A 16,155-nucleotide genomic window follows, 5' to 3' on the forward strand; every position below is an offset into this window, starting at 1 on the left:
CACCCCCACCTTAAACCTATGCCCTCTAGTTTTTAGTTCTCCTTCCCTGGGGGAAAAAATGATAAGATTTCTTTATTAGTCACGTGTACATCGAAACACGCAGTGAAATGCATCTTTTGCGTAGAGTGTTCTGGGGGCAGCCCGCAAGTGTCGCCACACTTCCGGCGCCGACATAGCATGTCCACAACTTCCTAACCTGTACGTCTTTGGAATGTGGGAGGAAACCGGAGCACCCGGAGGAAACCCACGCAGACACAGGGAGAACGTACAAACTCCTTACAGACAGTGGCCGGTTTTGAACCCAGGTCGCTGGCATTGTAAAGCATTACGCTAACCGCTACACTACCGTGCCTGCCCCTACACCACTGTGACCATTCACCCTACTGATGCCTCTCATGACTTTATGCACCTCTATAAGGTCTCCTACGCTCCAAGGAATAAAGTCCTAGCCTATCCAATCTCTCCCTATAACTCAGGCCCTCAAATCAGCTCCAACTGCAGGAGAGGACTGTGGTGCCACATTTGGCACTGCCATCTCCGAGCTCCAGAGACCTGAGTTCAATCGTCATCTCTGGTGCTGTCTGCATGGAGCTTTCTCTCCCTGTAACCGTGTGGGTTTCCCCTGGGTGCTGCAGTTTTTCCCTAAATGCTCGGTAGACCGCTGTAGATTACCCTTTAGTGTACGTTGATGTCAAGGCAACCACTGTGAGAGAGTAAGTTACAAAGGGATTGGAATGATGGGTTTGCTCTGGGTTCAATGGCCTTCCTTCTCTGCCATAATACTAATCACTGATGGTGTGTCAGGGAGCAATGAACAATCTGCTGGAGGAACTCAGCCGGTCGAGCAGCATCTGCGGGGTGGGGAGGGGAACTGTCGACGTTTTGGGACCTGCATCAGGACTGAGAGTGGACGGTAAAAAGAGGAGAGGGGGAGTGGTGAGACAAGAGGCCAGAGGCGATTGGTGGACTGAGGAGGGGGTGAGAGAGTCCCAGGGAGGCAGGTGGGTGATGATTGGAGGTAGACAAAGAGAGAAGAAAATGAGGTGGTGGTGGTGGTGGGGGGGGGGGGGGGGGGTGGAGGAAGCCTGTGGGTGAACCAGGTGGGTAGTGGGTGGATGGAACCAAGGAAGGGGAGGGAAATGAAGATGGGTGGTGGGGGTGGTGGGGGCAGTGAGAAAGGGGAGGAAAAATAGGACGAAAGGAAGAGTCAAGGGTTTGCTGTACCGAGGATCTCGAGAGGCGCTGAGACAGTGCCACCTTGCCAGAGGTACCAAACCTTGTATGGGAGGTTAACCAAGGCCCAGTCCACCAATCTGGTTGGAGGTCAGAAGGGGAAGGAGGGGGCCTGATTTAGAACCCTATGATCTGATTGGCTGAGACGCCTTCTCCTTGCAAATCCAACTGATTATCCTTCTCTTCCAGGAAACTACGTTGAACCCCAGGAATGTGTGACAGCATCTCGCAAATTCCAGTCATCCATAATTCCCAGAAACTCCCCCTTAATCTTTTTCGCCAGAAAATCTATGGAGGAGATCTACATAAGTTAAGCCTTCGTGCTTTCTTCAGCATGGGGTGGCTGAGAGACAGCTCCTCCCTCACCTCTGGACCCCACTCTTGATCCATCGATGTTCATGTTACTTTTCAGAGGCAACCAAATGCATTCTCCATTATCTTCATCAGGACGTCTCGACCGGAAATGTTGACTGTTTGTTTCCCTCCATAGATGCTGCCTGACCTGCTGAGTTTCCCTGGCATTTTGTGTGTGTTGGTATCAAAATTAAGACTGCCAGCGGCTTGAGTAGCCCTGACCAAGCATTATGCTCACACAAGTCTGTGCTGTTTGATGTGCCAACCGTCAAGAAGATAAAACCACCTCAAAAGGACAGAGCCTGGAAATCTGGCACATTACAACACGAGTGGCATGGTGGTGCAGTGGGTAGAGCCGCTGCCTCACGGCACCAGAGACCGGGGTTCGATCCCGACCTCGGGTGCTGTCTGTGCATGGAGTTTGCACGTTCTCCCTGTGACTGCGTGGGTTTCCCCTGGGGGCTCCGGTTCCCTCCCACATCCAAAAAGAATGCACATTTGCAGCTCTCTGCTCCATAATAATGTAGGAAGCGCAGCAGGCAGAGCCACTGCCTCACAGCTCCAGAGTCCCAGGTTCGATCCCGACCTCCGGCGCTCTGTCTGTCTGTGTGCGTGTAGCTTGCATGTTCTCCCTGTGACTGTGCGGGTCTCCTCCACAGGTGCTCCGGTTCCCTCCCACATCCCAACAACGTGCGGGGTCGGTGGGCTAATTGGCCGCTGTAAATTGCCCCTCTAGTGTGTGGGTGAGGGGTAGAATCGGGGGGGGGGGGGAATGTGAGAGGGCATAGGTTATAAGTAGAACCTCCACCAGCAAGAAGGAGATGGACAGCAGGTGTGGGAAACGCCACCACTTGCAGGTTCCCCTCCAAGTTGCGCGCACCACTTGAAATACTGCCATCCCTTCATCGTGGCTGGGTCTAAAACTCCCCTCCTCACCTTCACCAGATTGATTGCATATTGCCTCCTGCTGGATGGGCAATAAATACTGGCTTTGCTGGTGACAACCAGATCCCAGGAAATTAATAAGTAGAAAGAAACTTCAAGCCTGGAAGGGGATAATATCCGAGGAAAAACGGTGGGTAATTTTTTTGCCCACGAGATAGAGCTCGGGCTTTTCTCTTTGGAGAGAAGGAGGATGAGAAGTGACTTGATAGAGGCGCACAAGATGATACGAGGAACAGATCGGATGGACAGTCAGAGACTTTTCCCAGGGCGAGAATTGCTGACACGAGGGGACATAATTTTAAGGTGATTGGAGGAAGGTATAAGGGGGGTGTCGGGGTAAGTTTTTTTACACAGAGAGTGGTGGGTGCGTGGAACGCACTGCCGGCAGAGGTTGTGGGGGCAAATACATGAGGGACATTTAAGAGACTCTTAGATAGACACATGAATGATAGAGAAATGGGGGGCTGTGTGGGAGGGAAGGGTTAGATAGATCTTAGAGCAGGATAAAATGTCAGCACAACATTGTGGGCCAAAGGGCCTGTACTGTGCTGTAGTGTTCTAAAATTTTGAGTCCTCAAGATGCCCCTCACTTTTATCTTCAACTAGGCCTCAGGTGATGGAACCTAAGGTCCCACCCATGCCTGGGAGGCCAACTGCTGTTCCTCGAGTTTGTGGTGGAGCTTAGTAGAGACCTAACCAGCTTTAAGCTTACTTGTGGATGTGTCCAGCAGAGAGATCAGCTCCCAGTCTGTCTCTGGTGCCCTCTGTGTGGAGGAGGCTGCCTGGCCAGTGAGGTTAATCTGGGAAACGTTCCCTGGAGTCAGGCCAGCGAGTGATCCTTTACTTAATTTGTGAGGAGTATTTGATGTCTCTGGGCCTGTACTTGATAAGAATTCAGAAGGATGAGGGGGGGGGGGGGGGAATCTTATGGAAAAACTACCGGATACTGAAAGGCCAGATAGAATGGACTTGGAGAGGATGTTTCCATCAGTGGTGAGTCCAGGATCAGAGGACACAGCCTCAGAATAAAGGGACGTCCCTTTAGAACTGAGATAAGGAGGAATTTCTTCAGCCAGAGGGTAGTGAATCTGTGGAATTCGTTGCCACAGAGGGCATGTCATTGGGTGTATTTAAGGCAGAGGTTGATAGGTTCTTGATTGGTAAGGGGGTTAAGGGTTATGGGGAGAAGGCAGGAGAATGGGTTGAAAAAAATCAGCCATGATTGAATGGCGGAGCAGACTTGATGGGTCGAATGGCCCAATTCTGCTCCTATATCTTATGGTCTGACTATTGGTGAACTGATCCTTCCAAAAATAGAAGCTCCGGACAGGAAATTAATGATAAGTAGTAAATTGACATTCAGCGTGAAGGACTGGCATGTAATTATCAAGGCAAGACAGAGTGCATTGAGAGAGGAAGTGGCTATGCATGGATTATGGATTAGTGAATGCATGCACAAAAGAATGACAAGTCATTTCACTCTGTGTGTCAGGCGATAAAAAGGGACTGATTAACAAAACCAGATGGAGGTGAAGTCCAACGAAGACTGAGTTCATAAGCAGCACGTCGTCACGGAGCCCCCAGTTCAATCCCGACCTCCGGCGCTGTCTGTTCACGTGTGGAGTTTGCCTGTTCTCCCTGTGTCTCCCCCCCCCCCCCCCCCAGGTGCTCCGTTTTCCTCGCACATTCCTGTTGGGGTGGAGACATGATAGAAGTTTATAAGATGATGAGAGGCACAGATAGAGCAGACAGCCGATATCTTTTTTCCCAGGGTCAAATCTCTAATACAAGAGGGCGTGCATCTAAGGTGAAGGGGGGTTCAGAAGAGATGTGCGGGGCAGGTCTTTTTCACACAGAGTGGTTGGAGCCTGGGGTAGTGATGAAGGCAGATACAATAGTTTAAGAGGTACATGAATGTGCAGAGACTGGAGGGATAGGGACCATGTGAAGGCAGAAGGGATTAGTTTAGGTGCCATTAGCTTAATTAGTTCGTGGGCTGAAGGGCCTGTTCCTGTGCTGTAGCGTTCTATGTTATCCCAAAGACGTGTGGTTACTTGGCCACTGTAAAGTACCCCTGGTGTATAGGAGAGTGGGGGGGGGGGGGGGCGGTAGTTGCTGGGAATGTGGGGAGATTAAAATGTGACCCAGTGGGCCATAGATCCTGTTTCCCCGCTGAACCTCTCTATGACACTAAGCAGCGTATGTTGCCTCATAATGCAACAAACAATCCGTTGGAGGAACTCAGCACGTTTGAGCAGCATTTGTGGGAGCAGAGGAATTGTTGGTGTTTCGGATCAGAACCCTGCATCATTCCCTTCCCTCACAGACGCTGCTCGACCCACTGAGTTCCTCCAGCAGATTGTTTGTTGCTCCAGATTTCCAGCGTCTGCAGTCTCTTGTTGCCTTGTAACATCTGGTCGTTAATAAATACAGCTCATGTTGGAAGCACTCAGCAGCTTTCAGGCAACATCTGTCAAGAGATGCACAGTTAAAAGGCCTTGACTCGGATCCCACCTGCCTCTCACATTTGCACCCTCCCCAATGCACCTTATGTTTAGGGTCAACTAGGCCTCAGAAGGTGGAACTTAAAAGTCCTGCCTATGAACTGCCCTGACACATCCACACCTCCTGCGTTTCAAGATGCCATGGATGAACATTTGGAAATTGTTGGAAAGCATTTTTAAAAAATAGACACCTTTAGTCACACACAAATAAAGCAAAAACACTGTATCCTTTTTAACAATGGTTATTGGACTTATTCCGCTGAATGGGACCCACGCCGGAGGAATAAAAGTTAATGTTTCAGGTCGATTATCTTTCATCAGAAGCGAGGAAAGGAAACCGGTGAGGCCCGATTGCCATATCCCAGCTCTTGATTGGAACCCTGCTAATCGTTGCTGTTGAGGTGTTTTTTTTTCCCAGGTACATTTTAAATGTGACCTGGGCTTTTATTCCCTCAAGACCCCTTTCTGTCAGAGAGTTCCAGGCTGACACCCCAGCTCTGTAATCCGTCTCCTCCTATAACCCTTCTACCGATCAATTTAAATCCCCGAGCCCTAGTTACCAACCTCTCTTCAAAGGTAACTCACAAAGTGCTGGAGGAACTCAGCAGGTCAGGCAGCGTCTGTGGAGGCAAACAGACAGTCGAGACCCTTCATCAGGACTGAAAGAAAGGGGAAGATGTCGGTGTAAAGGGGCGGGGAAAGAAACTGGTAGGTGATAGGTGAGTCCAGGTGAGGAAGAGCGATAGGCAGGTGGGGGATGATAGCTTTCTCCACCTCTACCTCCCCTCTTTCTTTCAGCCTAGATGAAGGGTCTCAATCCAAAACATCGACTGTCCATTTCCCTCCACAGATGCTGCCTGACCCGCTGATTTCCCCCAGCAGATTGCGTGTTTCTCCAGATTCCGGCATCTGCAGTCTCTTGTGCCTCCATCTCTTCTTGGGTAGTTGAGCCTTTGCTGACAAACTGCCCCTCTCATGATGTTATACACCTCTCCTGGGCCTCCTCCTCTGTTCTAGAGAATACTACCCCTTCCTATCCGGGATGTCCCAATAACTCTTCCAACCCTGGCAACATCTGCACCCCCCTCCCTACCCCTGCCCCATACATCCCAGTGACTAGAACTGTAGACAGTTCTGCTGCTGTGGTTCAGGCAATGATAAAAAATAAGTGTTGGAATACTCAGCAGGTCAGGCAGCATCTGTGGAGAGAGAAGCAAATTTAATGACCCTTCCCACCCTGTACTCTTGTATCCCGTACACCTCCTTAACCACCTTATCTGTCCTGTTGTATCAGGGATCTGGAGCATGCATGCTGAGGTCTCTCTCTTCCTTATACTTAGTACACTGCCATTACTCCCTCACCTTTGTTGCCCTACATAAAACATGTAACCTCATCCTTCTTTTATTCATTGTCTTGTATCCTTCATGTATTATTGTCGTGTGGGAGGCCGCTCAGCCCATCAAGTCTATGCCGGCTCTCAAAACAATCCCATCACTCCCATTTCCCCCATCTATTTCCCTGCAACGCACTCACTCCCACATGTCCACCTGCCACAGATCTTGCCCCTCACCCACACACAAGGGGGCAATTTACAGCGGCCAGTTAACCCACCAAGCTGCATGTTGTTTAGGATGTGGGAGGGAACCAGAGCCCCCGGGGGAAACCCACGCGGTCATGGGGAGAACGTGGCAAACTCCACACCACACACACACACACACACACACACACACAAACACACACACACACACACACACACACACACAGCGCCGCGAAGGTCGGGATCGAACCTCTGGGTCTCCGGAGCTGGGAGGCAGCCACTGTGTCGTTCCCAACCTAACCAGCCCCTGGTTCACCAGAATCATGGAATTATAGTGAGATACAGCACGGAAACATGCCCTTCGGCCCATCGAGACCATACTGACCACCAAGCACCTATTTATATATAATCATACACTAATCCCATTTCCCCACATTCTACCACCCACCTACTCTAGGGGTAATTTACAGTGGCCAATTAACTAACTTGTGGGAGGAAACCGGAGCACCCAGGGGGAACCCACATGGTCACAGGGAGAACGTGTAAACTCCCACACACAGACAGCGTCGGAGGTCGGGATCGAACCCTGGTCGGAGGAACTGTGAGGCAGTGGCTTTACCAACTGCACACCTGCCTATCTCCCTGTAGTCACAAACTTTCTTCCCCTTTGCCAATCGCACTTCCTGCTTCCCAAACTCAGCAGCAGTCTCTTGGAGCTACACCAAAAATGGAAAGCTTTGGCTAAGAATGCTCCCCAAACGTAAATAGGATCTTCGGTTAAGAGACGATTCAAGATCCTTCTGGGAGATCATTTGCAAACCTATGCCTGCAATTAGATCATAATAGCTTTCAGGATGCTAATTCACAGTTGTTTTAATCAAACTAATTGCAAATAAAAAGCAGAATTAAATGCATCTCATTCTGCTAATTGGTGTTGGTTATCTGAGTTGGATTTATGAACAAGAACCTTCTTTGCAAAGCTATCGTTTTTTCCAAATGTAACAGACTTCTGGAAAATGTCTCGATACCAAAATTCTCAGCTTTGTTTTCAAGTTGCTCCATGGACCCTCACCTCTACATGTCGCTAATCTACCAAATTGAACCTCTCAAGAGCCCTGCCCTCCAGGAACCTGGCTGCCTCACACTCCTGGATTTTGTTACTCTGTCACTGGAGTCTTGCCTCAGGCCCTAAGCTCCCCAACTCTTATCCGCTTCAAAGCCTGACTCTCTCATCCCAACTCCTTATGTGGCTTGGTGGTGAATTTTATTTGTTGAGGCTTCTTGTGACTCTAATGGAGCTATACAAATGCAAGTGGTTGTTGTTAGGAGCTCCAGTGTTTTGTGAGCACCTTGAGAAGCGACAGAGGACAGTGTGAGGGGAAGCCATGGAGAGGCCTTGATGGGACAGTGTAGAGGGAGCTTCACTCTGTGTCGGACCCTGGGAGTGTTTGTGATAGGATGGTACAGGAGGTAGCTTCACTGTCTGACCCTGGGAGTGTGTGATGGGACGGTTTAGAGGGAGCTTCACTCTGTGTCGGACCCCTGGGAGTGTGTGATAGGATGGTATAGAGGGAGCTTCACTCTGTCTGACCCCGGAGTGTGTGATGGAGAGGTGTAGAGGGAGTGGCGTTAGTCTCTCGTTGTTAGCATTACACAGTTTATTCATCAATCATGTAGATCAGAATTCTCCAGGTAACTGTAATCATTGAGAGGAAGGCTCTTATTCGACAGCTTCCTGAGATGGTGAAAGATTCAGCCACACTCTGATTCATCTCCCTTCTGAAGATCGCCATGAGCTCGGGTGTAGAGTTTGGGTCCGATTCTTCTCTCGATGGCTTGTTTGTGTTTTCCCGCCTGGGGGTGTAAGGTTTACCCGCCTCAGAGGTCGAGTTCTTGATCCAGTCGACGTACTTTGACAGCAGCGTGTATACCCCTGGGCTTCGGGACTCTCCACAGCCGCTCCCCCAGCTCACAATCCCGATCTGTATCCACGATTCCGAGTTTGGACCCTGGCACATCAACGGACCGCCACTGTCACCCTGGGAAGGAATCAGCCGGATTGAGCGTCCGTAGAAAACCTTTGAACTTCCCCAACCCACCAAGGCTTCGAGGATGATTGAGCAGGGTCCAAAACTTAGACCATAACATATAGGAGTAGTATTAGGCCATTCGGCCATCGAGTCTGCTCCACCATTCTATATTGGCTGATTTTTTTTCAACCCCATTCTCCCGCCTTCTCCCCATAGCCCTTAACCCCTTTCCCATCAAGAACCTGTCAATCTCTACACCCAATGACTTGGCCTCCACCACTCTCCGTGGCAATGAATTCCACAGGTTCACCGCCCTCCGGCTGAAGAAATTCCTCCTCATCTCAGTTCTAAAGGGACGTCCATTTATTCTGAGGCTGTGCCCTCGGATCCTGGACTCTCCTACTGATGGAAACATCCTCTCCACGTCCACTGTATCCAGGCTTTCCATTTTGAGCTAGAGTTTTAGGAATGAAATCCCTTAGCACTTGCACAGGCAGAGAGTCCCTCAAAGGACGCTGGGGCAAATATTAGTTTGAAAAGTGAGATTGATAAAAATTTAAACAGGGATAAGGGAATGGGCAGATCTGCAGAATAAAGATAGAAAATGCTTTGGGTAGTCAGCAGGTCAGGCAGCCTCTGTAGAGAGAGAAACAGTTGATGTTTCAGGTCGAATACCCTTCATCAGAATGAGTACATGAAGCAGCGGTGGCGCAGTGGGTAGACCAGCTACCTCGCAGCTCCAAGAGACCCGGGTTCAATCCGGACCTCCGGCGCTGTCTGTGTGTGTGGAGTTTGCACCTTCTCCCTGTGTCCGCGTGGGTTTCCCCCGGGAACATCCCAAAGACGTGCTGGGTCGGTGGGTTAATTGGCCGCTGTAAGTTGTTCACTGGTGTGGGGAAAGGGTGGATCTGGGGGAAGTTGATGGGAATGTGGGGAGAAGAAGTTACAGGGGAAGTTAGTGGAGGAATGTGAGCTGGCACAGACTAAACGGGCCAAATATCCTCCTTCGAAGTTTTAAGGAAATATGGATCACTGAATGGGCTCGAGGAACTAGTACAGCCCCTGTCCAGCAAATCTGACCTTCCCAGGATATCTGCAGACTTCTTCTTGTAGACTGGAGGAAGGTTCTTGTTGATGAGAGTTATAATGTTTGGTTTATTTTGGCGTGAATCTGAAGGAGCAAAATACTGCAGCTGCTGCAAGTCCGAGATAAAAAAAAACAGAGAATGCGGGAAATAACCCACAGGTCGGGCAGCAGCTGTGGGAGAAGCACAGAGAAGATGTTTCATCAGGGTTGGTGAGAGTCAGAAAGGAAGGGAGGAGGGGCAGGGAGAAGGAAAGGAATGGTGACGATCAGAGGGGGAGTCATCGTGACACAAGTGGCGGAATTCTGGGTGGGTGTGGACGCTGGTGGGTGTCTCAAGGTGCCAGCTAAGTGAAGGGCACTTGGTGGTTAGCATGGACAGGATGGGCAGAAGGGCCTGCTGCGGGGAGCAGTAAATAGGAGAGAAATGGGATCTGGAGCCATCAAAAGATGGGGAAACTAAACTACAGGACACCGGGAGTGACGTGCACACGGGTCACACACACGTGTGTGCGTGTGTTTGCACAATAACATCCTACGCCATGTGTTGGACACCAATGCGCCACACAAAGGATCTATGGTGTAGGGGAGAGAAGGGCCTCTCTCCCCCTCCCCGCACCACCCCCACCCTCCCCGTTACCTGGCAGGCGTCTCTCCCGCCTTCCTCGAAGCCGGCGCACACCATGTTCTCGGTGATCCCGGGCGCCCACTTCTGGCAGTGCTGCCAGTCGATCAGCTCCACCTCCACCTCCTGCAGGATGGCCGGTCGCTTCTCTGGGGATAGGAGGTGGGTAAGGACGCAGAGGAAATCCAGGCCGGGGAAAGGGATGTGTGTGAACGTGTGTGTGTGTGTGTGTGTGTGTGTGTGTGTGAGAGAGAGAGAGAGAGAGAGAGAGAGAGTGTACATGTGTGTGAGAGAGACTGTATGTATGTGTGAGAGAGAGAGAGATAGAGTGTGAGAGAGAGATTGTGTGTGAGAGTGTGTGTGTGTGAGACAGAGTATGCGTGTATGAGAGACAGTGTGTGTGTGTGAGACAGTGTGTGTGTGTTTGGTGTGTGTGAGAGCGATTGTGTGTGAGAGGCAGAGTGTGTGTGTGAGACAGCGTGTGTGCGTGTGTGTGTATGTAACTGTGTGTGAGAGACAATGTGTGTGAGAGACAGGGTGTGTGTCTGCATGTGTGAGAGATAGTGTGTGTATCAATGAATGAATGTGTGTGAGAGTGTGAATGAGTGTGCGCGTGTGAGTGCATGTGTGTGAATGTGTGTGAACACGCACGTGTGAGTGTGTGAATAGATATGTGTGAACATATGTGTGACAGACTGTGTGCAAATGTGTGTCTGAAAGAGTGAGTGTGTGTGAATAAGTGAGTTTGTGTGTGCATGATTGCATGTGTGAACAAGTGTAGGTGTACATGTGAACGTGTGTGTGTCTGTGAGGTGTCAGAGTTTAGCTGTGGGTGAGAGTGTGAATGTGTGTAAAAGTGTGTAAGTGTGAGTGAAGTTGTGTGAGAGCGTGCAAGAGAGTGTGCATGTGGGTGAATGAGTGTGAGGATGGGTGTGTGTGTGAATATGAGTGTGTGTGAGTGAATGCAAGTGTGTATATGACTGTGTGTGTGTGTGCGTGTGCGTGCGTATAAGTGTGAGAGTGTGTGTGTGCGTGTGTGTGTGTACGTGCGTGCGTATAAGTGTGTGAGTGTGTGTGTGTGTGTGTGTGTGTGTGTGTGTGTGTGTGTGTGTGAAGGTGGGTGAGTAGTTGGAGTGTGTAAGGCAGGGATCAAGATTCGGAAAGAGGATTGGAGGATGACGGATGGAGGGGATTTCTTTTTTGTTCAGTCACGAGATGAGTGCATCGCTTGCAGTGTGGCAATGAGATAAGCTCCAAGCCCCTCCACTGAACCCCAGCAGGTATCTCATTTCCAGGTACCTATAAATCCCTGAAAACCTCTTGACTGGATCCCAGTCTATAACCCACTCCAGAGATCTGTTATTCTATATATCAACCTCCTGAACCCCTGGATTAGATCCCAGTCTGTAGCTCAGTCCTAGGGATCCTATGTTCAATATATAAACCCCACAAAGCCCCATGGTTGTTCACAGCCTGTAACTCACTCCCGGGGACCGTCTATTCCATAAATAAACTCCCTGAAAACCCCCACCATTAGACTCACTCCCAGGTATCTCGCCAAACCCCAGATTAGATCCCAGCCTGTCCCTCATTCCCTGATTTGCTATATATAAACTACCAAACCCCTGGACTGGATCCAGACTGTTCCTCATTCCCAGATATTCCATATATAAACCACGGAAGCCCTGGATTGGATCCCAGCATGTGGTTCAGTCCCGGCCGTTCCCTTGACCGTTGAATGGCTGGGCAGGGACCTCACCGTTTCTGGTCACACCCCATCCGATGACAAAGCAGGGTGCCCAGGAGCTGGTGTCCATCTCTTCGTCTGGAGGCAGCAGCACTGGGTCCTGGCTCTGACTGAACTTGATGCGAGGCTTCACCTGGAGCAGGGCCGCGTCTGCCTCGAAGGTGGAAAGGTTGAAGTCAGGGTGAACCCTGACTTCTGCCACCTTGTGCTCTCTCCCCCATTGCGTCTGAGGTTAATCGTCCCCATATTCACCGAGATGTGATCCGCCCTGCAGGGGGAGAGATCATAGTTACCCATCGTCCTGGTGACCCCCTCCTTACAGGTACTGTCAGTCCAGTACAAGCTAACGCATCCGGGACCATCCGGGAATCGACAGCAATCCGGACACTTGGAAGGGCTCTGGGGATGGAGGGAGATCTCGGTGGTCCCAAAACAGGCTGGAGAAAAAGAGGGTCTTGGCAGGTTCCATATTGGGAAGGTCAGTCTACCCATCCCAAGGCCTTCCTTGGGATGGGTAGACTGACCTTCCAATATGGAAACTGCAAGAACAAAACCTACCTCCAGCAGCTGATGAGTCCACTGCATATAGGCTGGGAGTGGGAGGGAGGGATTGAGACACGCCGGTCAGTGTACAGATATCCCCACTGAGAGAGAGGGACTGAGAAGATACCAGTCAGTGTACAGATATAACCTTGAGAGAGGGGGACTGACAGACACTGGTTAGTGTACAGATATTCCCCTGAGAGAGAGGGACTGAGAGATACCGGTCAATGTACAGATCTCCCCTGAGAGAGAGAGAGTGGGAGATTCACTGATGTGGTTACTGGAATCTCCTGATGGTTCTCACCTCAGTTTCCTGACGCAGTGTGCTGCGGTTAACACCCACCAACTGTCCAGTATGGATCCTCCACAGATGTGTGTCTTGTCCTTCTGCACGCTGACCTGCCAGGGCCAGTCTCCTGGCCTGGAGTCGCTGCCTCCAATGATCTGCGGATTCAACCTCTTTGGCCGCTGGGGGTCTTCTCGCCGAGCCTGAAAGCACAGAAGTTACAGAGGGAAGACCGCTCGGCCCTTCTGCTGGCTCCTACCTCCTCCTCTCCTGCTACCCCTCTGGCCTGCTGGGACTCTGCCTTGTGCACCCCCCCCCCCCCCCCCCCACAACCCTTGAGTCAGGAGGTTTTGGGCTCCGACACCAGGGTCACCGATCCTCTCGACTGGTGCTCCTGTGCAGCAGCAGGGGGTGTGCCGCACTGTCACCCACTGGTGCTCGCTGAAGCCCCTCCCTTCATGTGGAACCTCACACATTCATCAGAAGGCAAGTAGACGGAGTCTGCCTGATGAGGTCTCTTCCCTGCCCCCGAAAACAGGGTCGTTTGCTGCTTCCAAATTTCCTTACGACAAAGAAGGAAGCCATTCGGGCCATCGAGTCTATGCTAGCTCACAGAGTTGTGTTGCTTCAGGAAGGCTAGCAGTGTCCTCAGGGATGCCTGTTACCCTGGCCATTCCCCTTTTCTCCCTTCCACCTTCTGGGAGCTTGAAAGCCCTACATCCAGACTCGAGAATAGCTTCTACCCCACTGCTATCAGACTTAGAGCATCAAACAGTACAGCACAGGAACAGGCCTTTTGGCCCACAACGTTGTACCCGACTAATTAAGCTAATAGCACCTAATCTGCCTGCACATGGTCCATATCCCTCCCTTCTCTGCGCATTACTGTGCCTATCTAAGAGTCTCATCATATCTGCCTCCACCACCACCCTGGCAGCGCATTCCAGAGAGCTAATTTTCATGGCATTTATACCCTGTTTTATTGCCTATGGCAATAAGCTTGAACTCGAACTTGAACTATCATGTACACTGTTTACTGTGAGCTTTACACTAACCAGGAATTTCATTGCACCCTGGTGTATGTGACAATAAATTAATTAACTAACAAACAGAGCAATTCCCCCCCCCCAGTAATTTTTCCTGTAACCCATCCTCCCCACATTCCACCAACTCCCCCCAGATTCTACCCCCTCACCCACACACTAGGGGGGCAATTCACAGTGGCCGATTAAGTCACCGACCCCGCACGTCGTTGGGATGTGGGAGGGAACCGGAGCACCCGCACAGTCACAGGGAGAACGTGCAAACTCCATACACACAGACACACACAGACACACACAGACACACACACACAGCGCCGGAGGTTAGGATCAAACCTGGGACTCTGGAGCTGTGAGGCAGCGCCTCTACCTGCTGCGTTTCCTACATTATTATGGAGCAGGGAGCTGCAAAATGTGCATTCTTTTTGGCTGTAAGACACTTTGGAACAAGGATACCTAACAGAATGGTTACACCTAGCTGAATAATTAGTAAATAAGAAGAATTATCCCTAACAGTGCCCTAAACACGATGTGTCATGTTGCTGCCTTGTTAGCAGGGGACAGGCTGCAGGGTTTGCCTGCCTTACACTGGGGGTGTGACTGCCTGTCTCAGGGGACAACCTCCTGTCTCAGGCTTGAGACCTGGTTGGGGAACAGGGTCTCTGCTGCCCCCAGCTGGTCTGCCTGAAGCACTGCCTCGGGTCCCTGCCTTCCTGACATTCTGAGACCAATAAAGAAGGTCATTTGATCCACACACCAGTATTGGCTCTTCACCACTCGCTCCTCCTTTCTCTCTCTCTCCTTTTCTCTCCCTTTCCCACCTCTCTCTCTTCCTCTCGACCGTCTGTCTCTTTCCTTTGTCTCTCCCTCCACTGTCTGCTCTCTGCCCCTTTTCTTTCTTTTTCAATATTTTTAACAATTTTCAAATTAGTACAAATTAATATATATAACTTTGGTAATTGTACATCTGGTGCAAAGATTTCAGGATAACGATCATAACAGTTAATGTATATAGTCACAAGGAGTAAAAAAAAAGTAATCTAGACCTCCCACTCTCTTATTAAGTGAACGTAATACAAAGGAAAATTGAAAAGAGATTTAATTATATGAGAAAAGAACCCCCAAATCAAAAAAAATTGATAATAAACCAAAAGAAACCAAAAAAAACTGGACTGATATTTCTTCAATTAAAAGAAACATTACTATGTCGTCAACTCTGCTCCTCTGCACTCAAGGGTTATCGAAAAGGATTTGAAAAAGGTCAGCTTATATCATATGGAAATATTGAATAAATGGACTCCAAACTCCCCCCCTTTTCTCTGTCTGTGTCTCTTCCCCCCATCTGTTTCTCCCCAGTCTCTCCCCCGTCCGGCTCTCCCTCTCCCTCTCTTCCCAGTAAATATTTTCCAGTTTGGTTCTGAGGGCCACGCTGCCCCTCGTCCCACCTCAGGACCAGGATGAGGGAGTTTGGCCCCACCTGCCTGTTCTAGCGTTCAGTGAGATTGTGGGCAATTTACCACCCAATCCCATGCCCCTCAAGCCTCAGCTCCCCCGAGGGTGGCCACGTTCTCGCTGATCTCAGGGTGATCCAAGGTCACAGAGGGGCTCCACCCTGCCAGCTGCTTTCCCAGATTCACTCTGGTTTCACCCCTCCCCATGGCTCTGGACTCCCTGATCGGAGGGGGAGATCCCCCTCCACCCTGGCTGTTCCGTCCCTTTCAAAACAAAACCAAATTCCACCCCGGGATCCCCCACACTCTTGCAACCCTGTCCCATCACTGATATTGAAATCACTCTGGTCATATCAAAAGATTCAATTAAAGTTAGTTTTAAAAAAATGAAAAATGAGGGATTTCTCACAGGCAGACAGAGGTAGTCACACACACACACACACACACACACACACACACACGTGCACACACACACTCATACACACATGCACACATGCACACACACTCACACACACATGTGCACACACACACGCGCACACACACTCTCACACACACTCACATACACACACACACACACACACACGTGCACACACACACTCATACACACATGCACACATGCACACACACTCACACACACATGTGCACACACACACGCGCACACACACTCTCACACACACTCACATACACACACTCTCACACACACACACAAAATCATACACAAACAACATACACACACACAACATACACACAATCAACATACACAAACACACACACA

At 50.3% G+C, this 16,155-nt stretch overlaps 1 protein-coding gene across 1 annotated transcript; it reads right to left on the reverse strand.

Moving 5' to 3' along the window:
• Window positions 1-8,232: 8,232 nt before the first annotated feature.
• LOC127586514 (serine protease 55-like) lies at window positions 8,233-13,474 on the reverse strand. Its single transcript, XM_052044527.1, has 6 exons — window positions 13,457-13,474; window positions 12,908-13,092; window positions 12,381-12,459; window positions 12,073-12,286; window positions 10,329-10,462; window positions 8,233-8,613 (listed from the first exon to the last, which is right to left on the reverse strand). The coding sequence occupies exons 1-6, from the start codon at window positions 13,472-13,474 to the stop codon at window positions 8,233-8,235; spliced, it is 1,011 nt and encodes a 336-aa protein (XP_051900487.1).
• Window positions 13,475-16,155: the final 2,681 nt, after the last annotated feature.

Source organism: Pristis pectinata, chromosome 37 (genome assembly GCF_009764475.1).
Source record: "Pristis pectinata isolate sPriPec2 chromosome 37, sPriPec2.1.pri, whole genome shotgun sequence".
Taxonomy (NCBI): Eukaryota; Metazoa; Chordata; class Chondrichthyes; order Rhinopristiformes; family Pristidae; genus Pristis; species Pristis pectinata.